General features: G+C 35.1%; 1 protein-coding gene across 1 annotated transcript in view; it reads left to right on the top strand.

Annotated features, from left to right (window-relative positions):
• The first annotated feature begins 606 nt into the window (after positions 1–606).
• AGBL4 (AGBL carboxypeptidase 4) overlaps positions 607–18,086 on the top strand; it is a 1,259,489-nt gene continuing 1,242,009 nt past the window's right edge. The window contains exon 1 of the mRNA XM_069540446.1: positions 607–702. Coding sequence (XP_069396547.1) covers positions 630–702 — 73 coding nt within the window. The 5' untranslated portion in view covers positions 607–629. The remainder of the gene's footprint in view (positions 703–18,086) is intronic.

Below are 18,086 nucleotides of genomic sequence, written 5' to 3'. Positions count from 1 at the left end.
TCCCACTTCTCTTTCGTCTTTTAATTCTGCTTTGAACCTTTGATATGTTTTGTGAGAGATTGTTTTTTACTCCTTCCCCAAGGGTAGGGGACCTTAAATAATGTTGATATATAGTCTTAGGCCCAGGACTGTTTCCTGCTCTTCCCCCAGCTGTAGAAGATTGTTTTCTTTTACAGCTCCACCTCTTACAATGAGTCTCACTTGTGCACTGAAATACAAACAACTTTTGCATTTCAGTAGTTACACTAGATATTTTTCATTACCTAGTTCTCATAACACAGTTTAGAAATATGGGTTTTACCATTCCCTTTTTGTGGATGAGAGAAACTGAGGCTTAAAAGTATTCGGTTGATTGCTTTGTGACACAGGGAATTAATATGTAGTAGCGATAAGATTTGAGCCTATATCTTTTTGCTTTAAAAATCTATTCTCTTTCTACTCTACCACAATATGTGGTTAATTTTTTTAATGCCTGGATAAGTACCAAATTACAGGGGAGGGGGTAAAAATTTTATTGGATTTCTGTTACTAAATGCATTATGATTTCTGTTTAACATGAGCCAATTTTTTGAACAATAGGCAATGATCTGGGAAATGATGATACCATCGGAGGGAATGTGAGCAAATATATGGTGCTTCCAACTGGATACTGTGGACAGCCCAAGAAAGGACATCTTATCTTTGATGCTTGCTTTGAAAGTGGTGAGTGTATCAAAGGCCTTTTCTTTTGAGCTTGTCTAGTGAGTCATTTTTGGAATCTAATGCCATCTGACCATTTAGTGTGATTCAACCCATTTAATTTTTTACCATAATGAAATAAGTTGTCAGGAAAAATCCATTTTGAATGAACTAACTTGGAAATACTTAAAAATGAAGTGCTATGTTTTGGTTGTGATAAATGATTAGAAAGATAATGGTAGTACTAATGAACATTTATGCAGTACCTTATATTTTATTAAATACTTACCCAGATATTATTTCTTTTGAGATAAAACTAATATAATTTGAATACTTGATAAATTATTAATTATTCAATGTCTACTGTATACCTGGTTCTTAGTCTTTCTGAGAGCAGTCTTCTCTATAAAGAAGCAATTAAAGAAAAGATTCAGTTGAACACAAACAAAACAGAAAAAGTAATATACTTTGTAAACAGCAAATTCTGTGAGTATTCTGATAGGGGAGAACAGGGCTTAATTGTGAATTTCCACCCAGTAGTAGTTGAATCTTGTTAACTTCTTTATATCTGAGCCTCATACTCTGAATGGCATATAAGCACGTAGTAGGTATTCAGAATACGTTGAAAATATTAATGAGAAAGTTAAACATAACTTTGTTTTATATACAGTTGTTGATTATTTTTCGTTTTGAGTAATGTGTTTGCATGTGTGTGTGTGTGATTGAAGGGACATTCCAGTTATATGACAGTTCTCTGAACCCCTAAGTACCATGGTTGTTTTACCAACAATTAAAATGATGTGGAAAGATTAATTTTCTGTTAGCTTTGATAAAAAGCCATATTTAATTCCTTGCTGTTCCCCAGTCTACCAACTTCTCTCAAGTCTTTGTACCTTTGCAGATGCTGTTTTCTCTGTGCCCCAGATGCCTTTCTCTACTTGGTAAAATGTTAATTCAGACTCAGGCCAGCATTTCTTCCTCTAAGACACAGCACCTCCCAGGCAGGTTTGGCTGTCTCTACCTGTATATTTACAGGCACCTCTTCTATGACTTACTGGCCTCTGCTATGATAGTTTTTATTGCATTGCAGTCATTTAATGATCTCTTTCCTTTTCCTTATCACTGAAAATTCCTTGAAGTCAGTGATGGTTTCTTATTAATTTTTGTTCCTTAGCACCTAGTGTACTATCAGAAACTGACTCTAAAGAAATGGAGTTACATGATTTACCTGACAGAGAAATCAAAATAACTGTCATAAAGATTTTTACCAAGGTCAGGAAAACATTGCATGAACAAAGTGACAATTTCATCAGAAAGAGAGATAATGCTAAAAGTACCAAATGTTGATAGAAAGCATGAAGCTGAAGAACACAGTAGCTGAACTGAGAAAACTTCCTACAGGACTTTAATGTCAGACTAAAGCAGAAGAAAGAATCAGTGAATTTAAATACATATTATTGGAAATAATGCAATCAGAGGAACTTAAGTAAAAAGAATGAAATAGAGTGAAGAAAGCTTAAGGGGTTTATGCAATACCATCAAAGAGATCAGTATATGCATAATGGGAGCCCCAGAAGGAGTGGGGAGAGAGAGAGAGAGCGAGAGAGAGCACCAGAGAAATTAATAAATGAAGGAGGACAGATAGTGAACAAAATGGTCTTCATAAAGTGAGATTTTAAGATTAATAAAAATATTTTTACATTTAAATAAAAATTTAACTAATAACAGCAAGAACATAAAGGGAAAAAAACAATAGTAATTATCACTTTATTACTTATTGTTTGCCATACCCTGTAAGGAATGATATACATAGTTTATCTCATTTAATACACACAAAAGACTTCTGAGGTATTATATCTCTCTTTGTAGGTGAGGAAAGTGATGCTCAGAGATGTAAAGTTATTTACCTTGAATTGCATGACTGACAAGTGGTGTAGCTGAATTTGAAACTGAGAATTTCCTGGCTCCACAGGACATACTTTTAACCACTGCATATATGTATTACCTTATTATAGGTCAACTTATGACATGAATAATAAACATATTGTTGAATATTTCTCACTAGGTGATAAGATATATAGGAAAAGGTTTTATGATAAAGAAAAATGAAAAGTTTACTACTGTTTTAAAATAAACCATCCAAATAAATACTATGGTTGCCATCATATGCAATTTGATTATTCTTTTATGATTGATATGCATATATGTGTATTGAATGTGAGAAGTGCACTATAATTCATACTTCAAATTAATTGGTTACCCTGAGAGATTTAGTATGTTGTATTAAGTTACCATGGCATGAAAAAGCATCAGTGAAATAAAGATATGGTAGTTATTTATATATCATTTCAGACAATAGAAATAAAAACTTAAAAACTTTTATTTTTAAGTCCCCCAATGGAGTTTTACTACATTTATTTGTGTAATCTTTAAAAATTAATGTTTTATTTCCTCTTGAAAGAAAATAAAATAGTCTTTATTATTGGTGCAGCATGAAAATATGCTATGATTACATTAGAAATCAGGGTTTTTAGCTTAATACTGCACCTGAACTTTTCTTTTAGATATCCAGATGGCTGATATACTTTGTTGTTTTTTTAACTTTATTGAGGAATAGTTGACAAATATAATTGCATATATTTAAGATGTATGATGTAATGATTTGATATACATGTATATTGTAGAACAATTACCAAAATCACGATAATAAACACATCCATCACCTTACATAGTTAACATAGCTATCTGCTTTCCCCTCCCTGTGGTGAAAATGCTTAAGATCTACTGTCAGAAATTTTCAAGTATACAATACCATATTCTTTAACTCTAGTCACCATGCTGTGCATTAGAGCCTCAGAACTTATAACTGAAAATTTGTACCCCTTGACCTACATCACCCCATTTCCCCTTCCCTCAGCCCCAGGCAACCACCATTTTTTTCTCTGTATCTATGAAATCAACTTCACTGCAGCATTATTCACAATAGCAAGATGTGGAAACAACCTAAATGTACTTTGCTGGATGAATGGATACAGAAAATATTATATATATATATATATATATATACATATATATATACACACACACACGTGATATATATGAGTGATGGAATATATATATATAAAAATATAATATATAGTGAAGTATTATTCAGCCATATAAAGGACATCCTGCCATTTGTGACAACATGGATGAATCCAGAAGGCATGCTACCTACATTTTTTTTAAACAAGAGGTAACATAGTATAATACCAAAAAACACAGGTTTTGGTTTCAGACAGACTTAGGTTCATATATTAACTTTAGCACGTACTTGGTTATGTCATTGCTGATGTTATCACTTAAAGTTTACTTAAAATTAGGAAAATAAGTATCTGTATTGTAGAATTATTGTGCAAATTAGAGATAACATACAAAATAGACTTAGCACAATATCTAGCAATATCCCAGGTACTAATTCTGGCACATGAATAATATTAACATTTCAAGGGTGCTAAAATGTACCAGAATTTTTCTTGGTGTATTTGTGTTATTTCCAACCCTTAGAAAAACCTTGCAATATCAGAGCCTTAAATTGGGTTCCTCTCACAATCATACTGAGATAAGGACTTAGGTAAAGGTTGTATATTTTATTTATTTATTTATTTATTGGAGTAAAATTACTTTACAATGTTGTGTTAGTTTCTGCTGTACAATGAAGTGAATCAGCATTTGTATGCCTATATCCTCTCTCTCTTGGACCTCCCTCCCCTTCCTCCCCCCCATCTAGGTCATCACAGAGCACTGAGCTGAACTCCCTGTGCTATACAGCACATTCCCACTAGCTATCTATTTTACACATGGTAGTGTATTTATGTCAAACCTAATCTCCCAATTCATCTCACCCTCCCCTTTCCCCACTGTGTCCACATGTCCATTCTCTGTGTCCATGTCTATTCCTGCCCTACAAATAGGTTCATCTGTACCATTTTTTTAGATTCCACATATATGCGTTAATATACGATATTTGTTTTTCTCTTTCTGGCTCACTTCACTCTGTATGACAGACTCTAGGTCCATCACATCTCTACAAATGACCCGATTTCATTCCTTTTTATGGCTGAGTAATATTCCATTGTATATATGTACCACATCTTCTTAATCCATTCATCTATTGTTGGACATTTAGGTTGTTTCCATGTGTTGGTAAATAGTGCCGCAATGAACATTGGGAAACATGTCATTTTGAATTATGGTTTTCTCAGGGTATATGCCCAGTAGTGTGATTGCTGGGTCATATGGTAATTCTATTTTTAGTCTTCTAGGAACCTCCATACTGTTCTTCATAGTGTCTGTATCAATTTACTTTCTCACCAACAGTGTAGGAGGGTTCCCTTTTCTCCACACCCTTTCCAGCATTTGTTATTTGTAGCTTTTTTGATGATGGCCATTCTGACCAATATGAGGTGATACCTCATTGTAGTTTGGATTTGCATTTCTCTAATAATTAGTGATGTTGAGCATCTTTTCACGTGCCTCTTGGCCATCTGTATGTCTTCTTTGGTGAAATGTGTATTTAAGTGTTCCACCCATTTTTTAATTGGGTTGTTTGGTTTTTTTTGATATTGAGCTGCATGAACTGTTTGTATATTTTGGATATTAATCCTTTGTCCACTGTTTCATTTGCAAATATTTAGTCCCATTTTGAGGGTTGTCTTTTTCTCTTGTTTATGGTTTTCTTTGCTGCGCAAAAGCTTTTAAGTTTCATTAGGTCTGGTTTTTTAATTTTCGTTTTTATTTTCATTATTCTAGGAGGTGGGTCAAAAAAGATCTTGCTGTGGTTTATGTCAAAGATTGTTTTTCCTATGTAATCATCTACAAGTTTTATCCAATCTTACATTTAGGTCTTTAATCCATTTGGAGTTTATTTTTGTGTATGGTGTTAGGGAGTGTTCTAATTTCATTCTTTTACATGTAGCTGTCCAGTTTTCCCAGCACCACTTATTGAAGAGACTATCTTTTCTCCATTCTATATCCTTGCCTCCTTTGTCAAAAATTAGGTGACCATATGTGCGTGGGTTTATCTCTGGGCTTTCTATCCTGTACCACTGATCTGTATTTCTGTTTTTGTGCCTGCCAGTACCATACTATCTTGATTACTGTAGCTTTGTAGTTAGTTTGAAGTCAGGTAGCCTGATTCCTCAGACCCCATTTTTCTTTCTCAAGATTGCTTTGGCTATTTGGGGTCTTTTGTGTTTCCATACAGATTGTAGAATTTTTTGTTCCAATTCTGTGAAAAATGCCCTTGATAGTTTGATAGGGATTACATTGAATCTGTAGATTGCTTTGGGTAGTATAGTCATTTTCATAATATTGATTCTTACAATCCAAGAACCTGGTATATCTCTCAGTCTGTTTATGTTATGTTTGATTTCTTTCATCAGTGTTTTATAGTTTTCTAAGTACAAATCTTTTGCCTCCTTAGATAGGTTTATGCCTAGGTATTTTTTTCTTTTTGTTGTGATGGTAAATGGGATAGTTTATTTGATTTCTCTTTCTTGTTTTTTGTTGTTAGTGTACAGGAATGCCAGAGATTTCTGTGCATTAATTTTGCATCCTGCAACCTTATGAAATTCATTGATTAGCTGTAGTAGTTTTCTGGTGGCGTCTTTAGGATTTTCTATGTATAGTATCATGTGATCTGCAAACAGTGACTGTTTTACTTCTTCTTTTCCAATTTGGATTCCATTTATTTCTTTTTATTCTCAGATTACCGTGGCTAGAACTTCCAAAACTATGTTGAATAAGAGTGGCGAGAGTGGGCATCCTTTTCTTGTTCCTGATCTTAGTGGAAATGCTTTCAGTTTTTCACCATTGAGTATGAGGTTTGCTGTAGCTTTGTCATATATGGCCTTTGTCATATTGAAGTAAGTTCCCTCTTTGCCCATTTTCTTGAGAGTTTTTATCATAAGTGGGTGTTGAATTTTGTCAAAAACTTTTACTGCATCTATCGAGATGCTCATATGGTTTCTATTCTTTAACTTGTTAATATGATGTATCACATTGATTTGTATATATTGAAGAATCCTTGCATTCCTGGGATAAATCCCACTTGAACATGGTGTATGATCCTTTTAATATGTTGTTGGATTCTGCTTGCTAGTATTTTGTTGAGGATTTTTGCATCTATATTTATCAGTGATATTGGTCTGTAATTTTCTTTTTTTCTGTGATATCTTTGTCTGATTTTGGTATGAGGGTGATGGTGGCTTTGTAGAATGAATTTAGGAGTGTTCCTTCCTCTGCAATTTTTTTGGAAGAGTTTGAGAAGGATCAGTGTTAGCTCTTCTCTAAATGTTTGATAGAATTCGCCCATGAAGCCATCTGATTCTGGACTTTTGTTTGTTGGAATATTTTAAATTACAGTTTCAACTTCATTGCTTGTCATAGGTCTGTTTATATTTTCTAATTCTTCCTGGCTCAGTCTTGGAAAGTTGTATCTCATACTGAGACAAGGACTTAGGTAAAGGTTTTATACTTAGGTGCTATCTCAGGAAGAACAGGTGGGGGAGTAGGGAGAGTAAGACAGGAAATGAAGAAAAGCCAACAAAGAATATGTCCGTGAACAGGTACAGTAGTGGTTGTAGGTAGATTAACCTTGGTTAGAGGGAGCCCACTCAGGAGGATTCATGCACAGCTTCCTTATCTCTATCATCATGTCTAATTTATTCTTTCTTCTGTTATGCAAGGTTGACTGATGTCCACTGCATGAATTATTCCATCCACCTTTTTGTTTAATGCCTCCTCTGTGTTAGGTATTGTCTGATGAGCATGGAGGATCTTCAAAATTTTTTTTGGTTATGACTTCATAACCAAAGATTTGAATACTTTGTACCCATTCCCATTGTTCCATTCCCATGTCCCTGTCCCAGACCTCCATGACTGCAGTCTTTCAATCTTGTTCTTTACAGTCCTGTTACCAACCAACCTACAAGACATTTGCCATTGCCCACAAGTCCATGTATATCTTTACCTCGTACTACTTCTACCTCCACACAAAGGAGAGGAGTAAGTGTACTGCTATAAGCTCTGTTCACTGGGAGATTTTCCTATCACCACATCATTTAAAGAAAACTGAGTGATATTATATGGCAGCAACAAGTTTTTTTTTTTAACTTGTGCCAACATATCAAGCCAGTCCATCTGTTAGTCAGTCTTGAGTTGTCTTCCTCAGGGAACCTTCCATGAGGCCATAGGCATGAGCTAAGGGAATGGCATTTGTGTAACAGAGGTAGGTGTCACTGGAGTCAGCGTTTGCTCCCTGTCACTTAAATTACACCATTACTTGGTGTCTCATGATTAGAAGCTCAGTATTTAGTAGGCATCAGGACTTTTCCCAGAGCTGCTTTTCACATGGTACTTTTGTACTGCAGAAAGCATCTTTTGCTCTAGAACTTCATGGATCTGCTTGTCATAGATTCTGCAGTGTCTTGTCTATCATGGTTGTCTCTAGCCTTATTGGATCTCTTTTTAAAATTTTATTTTATTTGGCAAGAATACTTAACACGAGATCTACTCTCTTAACAAAGTTTTAAGTGTACAATGCAATATTGTTGACTTTAGGTACAATCTTGAGTAGCAGATCTCCAGAACTTATTCATCTTGCTTAACTGAAACATTATGCCCATTGATTAGTTTATTCCCCATTCCTCTCTCCTCTTAGCCCCTGACAACCACCATTCGACTCTTTGATTCTATGAATTTAACTATTTTAGATACCTCAAAGAGTTGGAATCATGCAATATTTGTCTGTCAGACTGGCTTAATATAATACCACTTAGCATAATATTCTCAGGGTTCATGCTTGTTGTTGTGTATTGCATAATTTCCTTCTTTTTTAAGGCTGAATGATATTCTATTGTATGAATGTACCACATTTCCTTTCATTCATTCATCTATCTGTGGATATTTAGTGTTTTTTTCTGTGTCTTGACTATTGTGAATAATGCTGAAGTGAACATAGGAGTGCTAATAATCTCTTTGAGATTCTGATTTCAATTATTTTGGATAAATGCCCAGGAGTAGAATTGCTGGATCATCTGATAGTTCTTTTTTTTTTTTTTTTGGAGGAACCTCTATACTGTTTTCCATAGTAGATGTACCATTATGCATTCCCACCAAGAGTGTCCAAGAGTGCCAATGTCTCCATATCCTCACTAGCACTTGTGTCTTTTGTGGTTTTCTTTTTTTTTGATAATAGTCATCCTGACAGGTGTGAGGTGGTATCTCATGGTTTTGATTTACATTTCCCTGATAATTAGTGACATTAAGCTTTTTTTTTTTCCATTTACCTGTTGGCCGCTTGTATGTCTTTTTTAGAGAAATGTCTATTCTAGTTCTTAGCCCATTTTTAATTAGATTATTAGTTTTTTTACTATGAGTTTGAGTTCCTTATATATTTTGAAGATTAATTCCTTATCAGAAATATAGTTTGCAAATATTTCCTTTCATTCTGTAGGTTGCCTTTTACTCTGTTAACTGTTTTGTTTGCTGTGCAGAAGCTTTTAAGTTTGTTGTAGTCCCACTGGTCTATTTTTGCTTTTGTTGCCTGTGCTCTTAGTGTCATATCAAGGAAATCATTGCCAATACCAATGTAATGAAGTTTTTTTCTATGTTTTCATCTAGGAATTCTACAGTTTCAATATTATGTTTAAGTGTTTAATCTATTTTGAGTTTATTTTTGTTTAGGGTATAACAAAAGGGTCCAATTTCATTCTTTTGCAACTGGATACCCAGATACCGATTTGACTAACACATTTGTTGAAGAGACCACCCTTTATTGATTGTATATTCTTGGCACCCTTGTTGAAGGCCAGTTGATCATATATGTGTGAATTTATTTCTAGGCTCTTTATCGAATTGCATAGGTCTACAATTCTGTCTTTATACCAGTACCATACTTTTTTGATTACTGTAGCTTTGCAATGTATTTGGAAACTGGGAACTTTGATGCCTCCCACTTTGTTCTTTCATAAGATTGATTTGGCTATTTGTTATCTTTTGTGGTTCTATATGGATTTTAGCATTTTTTCTATTTCTATAAAAAAATGCCATTGGGGTTTTGATAGGGACTGCATTGAATCTGTAGATTGCTTTGATAGCATGGACATTTTAAGAATACTGAGTCTTCCAATTCATGAACATGGGTTGTCTTTCCATTTATATGTTTCTTCTTTAATTACTTTCATCAATGTTTTCTAGTTTTCAGTATACAGGTTTTCCACTTCCTTTGTTAAGTTTATTCCTTTGGGGCTGTTGTAAATGGGATTGGTTTCCCGATTTCCTTTTCACATAGTTTGTTGTTAGTGAATAGAAATGAGACTGATTTTTGTATGTCAATGTTGTATCCTAAAACTTCACTAAATTCATTTTGTAGCTTTAAAAGTTTTTTAAATTGAGTCTTTCAAAGTTTATATATATAACATTATGTCATTTGCACACAGGGATGGTTTTGCTTCTTCCTTTCCAATTTGAATGCCTTTTATTTATTTTTCTTGCTTAATTGCTCTGGCTAGGACTTCTCGTACTATGTTAAGCAACTGGCAAGAGTGGGCATCATTGCCTTGTTCTTAGAGGAAAAGCTTTCAGTCTTCCAGCAGAGCTTTTCATATATTGCCTTTATTACGTTGAAATGCTTTCTTTCTGTTCCTGGTGTGTTGAGCATTTTTATCATGAAAGGATGTTGAATATTGTTCAATCCTTTTTCAACTTCTGTTGAGACAGATATGTGATTTTTACCCTTTATTTTGTCATTGTGGTGTATCACATTAATTTCTTTTCATATGTTGAGCCATCCTATTATCCCAGGGATAAATTCCACTTGTTCATAGTGTATGATCATTTCAATTTGCTGTTGGATTAAGTTTTCCAGTATTTTATTGAGGATTTTTGCATCAGTATTCATCAGGGATATTGGCTTATAGTTTTGTTTTTTTGTGTTATACTTGTCTGTCAAAGTCAACTGGTAAAGGTACCTTGTATCAGGGTAATGGTGGCCTCATAAAATGAGTTTGGAAGTGTTCCCTTCTCTTCAATTTTTTGGAAGAGTTTAAAAGTATTGGCATTAATTCTTTGAATATTTGGTAAAAATCACCAGGGAATCCATCTGGTCCTGGGCTTTTCTTTGTTGCGAGGTTTTTGTTTAGTGATTCAATCTCTATATTAGTTTTAGGTCTGTTCAGACTTTCTATTTCTTCACAATTCAGTCTTGGTAGGGTGTATGATTCTAGGAATTTATCCATTTTTTTTTAAGATTATTCAGTTGATGTAGTTCATAGTAGTCTTTTATAATCCTTTTTATTTCTGTGGCCTCAGTTCTAATGTCTCCTCTTTCATTTCGGATTTTATTTATTTGAGTCTTCTTTCCTTTTTCTTAGTTTAGCTAAGGGTTTGTCAGTTTTATCTTTCAAAAAAACTCAATTTCATTGTTTTACTATTCTCTATTTCACTTATTTCTATTCTAATCTTTGTTATTTCTTTCCTTCTGCTAACGTTGTGCTTATTTTGTTCTTCTAGCTCCTTGAAATGTAAATTAAGTTGTTCATTTGATCTTTCTTTTCTCTCAATATGTCTCTTTATCACAGTAAACTTCCTTTTCAGTACTACTCTTGCTGTAGCCTATAAGTTTTGGTATGTTTTGGTTTTTGTTTGTTTATTTGTCTTTAGGAGTTTTCTTTGATTTCTTTTCTGACAAAATTGTTGTTCAAGAGTTTGTCATTTAATTTCCACATATTCGTGAATTTCCAGTTTTTCTTCTGCTGTTCATTTTAGTTTTATTCCATTGTGGTCAGAAAAGATACTTTGCATGATTTCAGCCTTCTTTAATCTGTTTAGACATGTTTTGTGACCAAACTTGTGATCTATAAAGTTCCATGTTCAGTTGAAAAGAATATGTATTCTGCTGCTGTTGGGCAGAATGTTATGTATATTTCTCTTAGGTTTATAATGTTGTTCATCCTCTGTTTGTTTCCTGACTTTCTATCTGGATATTCTATTTATTATTGAAAGTGGGGTATTGAATTCTCCTACTATTATTGTCATGCTGTCTATTTCCCTTTCTGTTCTGTCAACATTTGCTTTATGTATTTAGGTACTCTGTTGTTGGGTGCATATACATTTTTGATTATGATATCTTCCTGTTGAATTGGCCTTTTTATCATTGTTATGTACTTCTTTTTCTCTTATGATAGATTTTGACTTAAAGTCTATTTTTTCCTGACATAAATATGGCCACCCCTGCTTTCTTTTGGTACCATTTATGAGGAGTAGCTTTTCTATCTCTTCTCTTTCACCTATTTGTGTTCTTAAATCTCAAGTGATTTTTTTGTAGATAGCAAATAGTTAGGTGTGTTTTTTTAATCCATTCAACTACTCTATGCCTTTTGATTGAGGAATTTAATCCATTTACATTTATAGTGATTACTGCTATGGAAGTATTTACTATTTCCATTTTGTTAGTTGATTTCTATTAATCTTGTAGTTATTTTGCTTGTATTTCCTAGAGATGTTCCTTGTTCGTTTGTTTGGTAACATCTCTGCCTGAACCGTCATTTTCCTTGACTCTCTGTGTTGGTTTCTGCACATTGGATGGAGCAGTTACCTCTCCCATTGTTCATGCACTAGCCTCATACAGGAGAAGAACATGAGGGCCTCTTGAAATTTTGAGGTAGTCCAACCCACTTTTGTTGGTTCTTTGAAGACCCCAGGTATCTAGAATGTGCCAGGTCCCATCAGTGTACCATGACAAGCAAGTCTGAAGCCAATTCCTCAGGCAGTCTCTGGAAAAGTTATATTGTTGGATGCTCTGTCTAACTCTTTCCTTCCACAGTGAAAAGCTAAGAACTAGGGATTTTTGTCCACTGGCTCTGTGCTTAACTGGGAGGGAGGACTATGGTGACTGCCAGCCCAAATCTTCATCTCTGTTTTCACTAGACACCCCACCCTGCCCCAGGTGGTTTGATTATGCCAGATCCCAGATCCCCTCAGTACTCTGAGGCAGGCAAGCTAGAAGCCTGTCCTTTGAGTAGTTCCTGGAAAGATTGTGGCATTGGATACCTGGACCACCTTTTCCCCTTACCAGTGAGAATCAGGCAGCTTTGTTTTTGTCCACCTACTCTGTGCTGAGAAGGAGGCAGGAGCTATGGTGTCCACCAGTTTAAATCTCTGTCTCTATCTCCCCCAGGTGGCTAGGTTGTTCTGATTCCTTCAGCATTCCAAGATGAGCAAGACAGGTGCCAGTTCTTTGTGCAGTCTTAGAGAAGCTGGGGTACTGGACACATGGATCAAGTCTTTCCATCTCCAGTGGGAAGCTGAGAGCCTTGATTTTTTATCTTCTCCCTTTGTGCTGTGCCAGAGAAGGAGTTATGGTGTTTACCAGCCCAAGCTGCCATCTCCTTTCTCTCCCAGGCAACTAGACTGTGCTAGAATCTGTCAGAGCCCCAAACATAGCAGCAGAGAAGCCAGACCTTTGGGGATCCCACTTGGAAAACTTGGGGTGCTGGACATGTGAGCCATCAATTTCCCTCCCCTGGGAGAAACTGGGAGCTAAAGAGTCTCTTTCTGATCATACGGTGCTATGTGAGCTGTAGAAATTCTGTTGAGATTGGGTCTTGACTCTCCCTGCCAGATTTGGTGAGTCTAGTTTCACACTTGCCCAGGGTACAGGAATATTTCAGTTAGTTTCTGGATTTCTCACAAAGAGAATCTTGTTGCTAAGTTGGTATGTTTGTGGAGACAAGGCAGGTCCAAGATTTCCTACTCTGCTGTCGTGCTATGTTGCTCCTCTTGAGTCATTTTTTGCCCACTTAAAATTAGCCTTCTGAGCCTCCTGATAAATGCAATTAATGCAGTATTATCAAGTGTGATGGAAGAGTCCACAAGTACAAAGAGACCTACCAAGTACTGTGCTTCTTTCTTAATGCTAAGAGATACATGGTGTAGTGACTTTTCCTTTACCTTAAAGATGTCCTGGCATATCGCATTGGTTACCTAAAAAACTCCATCATGTGGCAGGCCTCTGAATATTTTTCAGGTTTACATTCCACACTCTGGCAAACATATATCTTACCAGGTGTTGTGGGTTGAATTGCAACCCCAGTACCCCCAAAAAAGGATATTTTGATGTTTCTACCCGTGGTACCTGGAAGTGTTGCCTTATTTGGAAATAGGGACTTTGAAGATGCAATCAAGTTAAGATGAAGCCATACTGGATGGATTAGGATGGACCCTAATCCACCCTATATGAAAAGAGATATTTAAGGATCCAGATGTACACAGAGGGAAGATGGCCAAGTGAAAATGGAGGTAGAAATTCGAATGATATAGCTACAAGCCAAGGAATGCCAAGGATTGTTGACAACTACACTATAGTTGTTTGTTTTTTTAATTGAGTTGTATGAGCTGTCTGTCTGTTTTGGAAATTAAGCCGTTGTTGGTTGCATCGTTTGCAAATATTTTCTCCCAATCCATAGGCTGTCCTTTCATTTTGCATATGGTTTCCTTTGCTGTGTAAAAGCTTGTAAGTTTGATTAGGTCCCATTTGTTTATTTTTGCTTTTATTTCTATTGCCTTGAGGACTGAGCTAATAAAACATTGGTACAATTGATGTCCAAGAATGTTTTGCTTATGTTGTCTTACAGGAGTTTTATGGTGTCATGTCTTATATTTAAGTTTTTAAGCCATTTTGAGTGTATTTTTTTGTATGGTGTGAGGGTGTGTTCTAACTTCATTGATTTACATGTGGCTGTCCAGCTTTCCCAACACCATCAAGAGTCACCATTTGCTGAAGAGGCTGTCTTTTTTCCATTGTATATTCTTGGCTCCTTTTTCAAAGATTAACTGACCGTATGTGTGTGGGTTTATTTTTGGGCTGTCTGTTCTCTTCCATTGATCCATATGTCTGTTTTTGTGCCAGTACCATGCTGTTTTGATTACTGTTGCTTTGCAGTATTGTCTGAAGTGTGTGAAGGTTATGCCTCCTGGTTTGTTCTTTTTGCTTAGGAATGCTTTGGCAATTCTGGGTCTTTTATGGTTCTGTAAAAATTTTAGGATTATACGTTCTACTTCTGTGAGAAATGTCATGGGTAATTTGATAGGGATTGCATTAAATCTGTAGATTGCTTTGGGTATTTTGGCCATTTTAACAATATTAATTCTAGAAGTACTCATTTACATGTTTGAAGTTTGTAAGCTCTGTAGGAGCTCTTGTTTGCCACCATGTATCCAAGGCTTAGTCAAGAGCCTAGTACATAATAGGTGATCATTAAATGTATATTAAGTGAATACAGTTATCACAATTCTGTAAAGTAAGTATTACTAATGCTGCTTCACAGATGAAGAAAATGAAGTTTAGAGAGGTTAAACATGTGTCAAGGTTACACAGCTTCTAAGTGGTAGAGTCAGGATTTGAATCTGGGTCTGCGTATTAATGGTTAATGGTTAATAGTTAGTCACAGGCAGTATGTGAGGCTCACACATTCTTTTACATACTTTATCTCATTGAATCCTCACACCTTATGAGGTAGCTATTATTATTCTGTCTTACAGATAAGTAGAGGCCTAGAGAGGTTAAGTAATTTGCCCATGGCTATACAGTTAACCAACCAAGTATCAGAGTGGGTATTTGAACCTAAGTTGGGTAAGATTAAAATAACAGTAATATAAACACTAATATTGAATTTATTATGTGCCATACAGAGGTCCAAGTGTTTGACATGAGTGATTCATTCAAGTCTCATATCAACCCTATGAGGTAGATTCTATTGTTATTTTCATTTAACAGATGAGGAAACAGACACAGAGAGGTTGAATAATTTTACCAAGATCACGTTACTGGTGATCTGAACTGGGATCCAAACCCAGTCATTCTGGCTCCATAATCTGTGCTTGAAACTATTGCATTACATGGGGTCATAATCCATATGAAAGCACTTATCTCTGTGTTAGGCATTTAGCAGTTTCGTAATTTAAAATTTTGCCTTTAGGTCTTTTTAACTTCTGAGAAAAATAAGATTGTTGTAACTTTAAGTTAAAAATATGATACTAAATTTCCTAAGTTGCAGAATGAAGTGATTATAGCAGAAAATAGATTATACTGGTCATTGATTACCACAAACGAAGAGCTTATGCCCATTAACCTTTAAAGTAAGAAAACTTCCCTAGTATAAAATTTTAATGTTAGAAGACAATTTCAAAATATTTAAAAATCAAATAAAATCTTGTAGTATATGAGGCGTAGGTTTATAGAATGTCTAAGGAAAAATTAATCTGCCTTTTGTAGAAGGTTCCCTCACTCTTCATTCTCACCACATTTAGATAAGCTGTCCTGTTTCAGGAAGAAGTGTTTTAAGTTTGTACATAATTATGGCAGAGTCCTTGATTTGGATTGTTTTGAGGAACATGAAAGAATCTTACTTTTTTCTTCTTTATAAATCTACCAACCAGCAGATATGTTTTATCCTGTGGGAAGAATACAATATACAGTTCCTAGTTTAAAGGAGTTTAGTGGGAGAGACTGACAAAGGCTCTGATTGAATTGGCCGCAAAATTTATCATCTAAAGTAAATATCTTTGCCCACAACAAATGCTAACCTGCAAGGGAGTCTGGGACAACAGACAAAAGCCTGGGGTTTATCTGAGGCTAACCACGATATAATAAGTACCGAGTAATAAAACATAGCAAAAGCATGTCTTTTTCAGCATGGTATTGGGGAGATAAGTTTGCAGACAATGCTTATTAGAGGAGGCTACTATTAGCTAAAGCTTGAATGATTAATAAACAATTTATCTGGTAAATTTTGGCTTTTGGGAAAGACTACCTAGTTCTTGTCATGCAGAAAGACATGAATGCTAGAGAGATAATGATACTTTCAGGGAATGGCAAACTGCAACTAGCTCTCAAAAATGGAGAGTATTCTTGAGAGTAAGGGCTCACTAAAACTTTTTAATTAAATACACTTTATTTCTCTTTACCTTAAAATTCATTTCTAATATATGTATTCTGTCATTCCCTTCTCTCTATTCTCAAAGAAATACGTATGCTGGTAATTCAAGAGGGAGGAGATATGGGGATATATGTATATGTATAGCTGATTCACTTTGTTCTAAAGTAGAAACTAACACACCATTGTAAAGCAATTATACTCCAATAAAGATGTTAAAAAAAAACCCACAAAAAAACAACACACTGATCTACAAGAAAAAAAAAAACAAAACCTTTTAGAGAAAATACTGAATGACAACATCCATGTGTCCACATCCTGAACCTGGTTTGTATGTGTCTCCTTGAAGGTTGGTCTCTTTCTCTTCACATTGTCACCCTATATCACTTCTGCCCTGTGAACCCTCCTGACTTACATGATTACCATACTGTTTGCTTTGCTAATCCAGAGTTTTGTCCCTGACCAATGGGTTTAGCCCCTTGTCCAAACTGGGATTTTCCCATGGGATGATGGTAAGAGAAAGTATTAGGCAATGTACTCTGGTTTCCCTCTGCTTGTTATTAAATGAATTGTTATAAAATATTGCAACGTTTTCAGCTCCACAACTTCTATCCTAGACCAAGTCATCAGTAAATTTCCTGGACTTGTACAGCAGCTTTCTAACCTCTCTCTGGTCCATCATCTACAATGCCACCAAAGCTATACTGTGAATCATCTGATCATATTTCTTTATGCTTAAAATCTTTCATGACTCCTGATTGTCTTCAGCATAAAATCCAAATGCTTTTATTTAACAATGTCTTTAAAGTACATATATACATTTAAAACTATTCAGCCATAAAAAGAAGGAAAAAAGAAAATACTGCCATTTGCAACAACACTGATGGACTTTGAGGGCATTATGCTAAATTAAATAAGTCAGAGAAAGACAAATAGTGTATGATATCACTTATATATGAGATCAAAACAACAAAAAACAAAACAAATAAAAACAAGACAAGCAGCCAAACAAACAAAAACCCAAGCTCATAGATACAGAGAACAGATTGGTGTTTGCCAGATGGGAGGGGAGTGAGGGATTGGGGAAATGGGTGAAGGGGGTCAAAAGGTTCAAATGTCCAGTTATAAAGTAAATAAGTAACGGGATTGTAATGTATAGCATGATGACTATAGTTAATACTGTTTTTCATATTTGAGAGTCTCCAAGAGAGTAAATCTTGGAAGTTCTCATCACAAGAAAAAAAAAAGAAAAAAATAATTTGTAACAATGTATGGTGACAGATGGTAACTAGACTTATTGTGGTGGTCATTTCACAATGGGTGTAAATATCAAATCATTATGTTGTACACCTGAAATCAATATAATTTTATATGTCAATTATACCTCAATAACAAACAGACAAAAATCATGTTTAATATGACATGAATCAA

Source organism: Delphinus delphis, chromosome 1 (assembly GCF_949987515.2).
Source record: "Delphinus delphis chromosome 1, mDelDel1.2, whole genome shotgun sequence".
Taxonomy (NCBI): domain Eukaryota; kingdom Metazoa; phylum Chordata; class Mammalia; order Artiodactyla; family Delphinidae; genus Delphinus; species Delphinus delphis.
The sequence above is the reverse complement of the archived record's forward strand: the minus strand, read 5'-3'. Positions and strand labels throughout refer to the sequence as shown.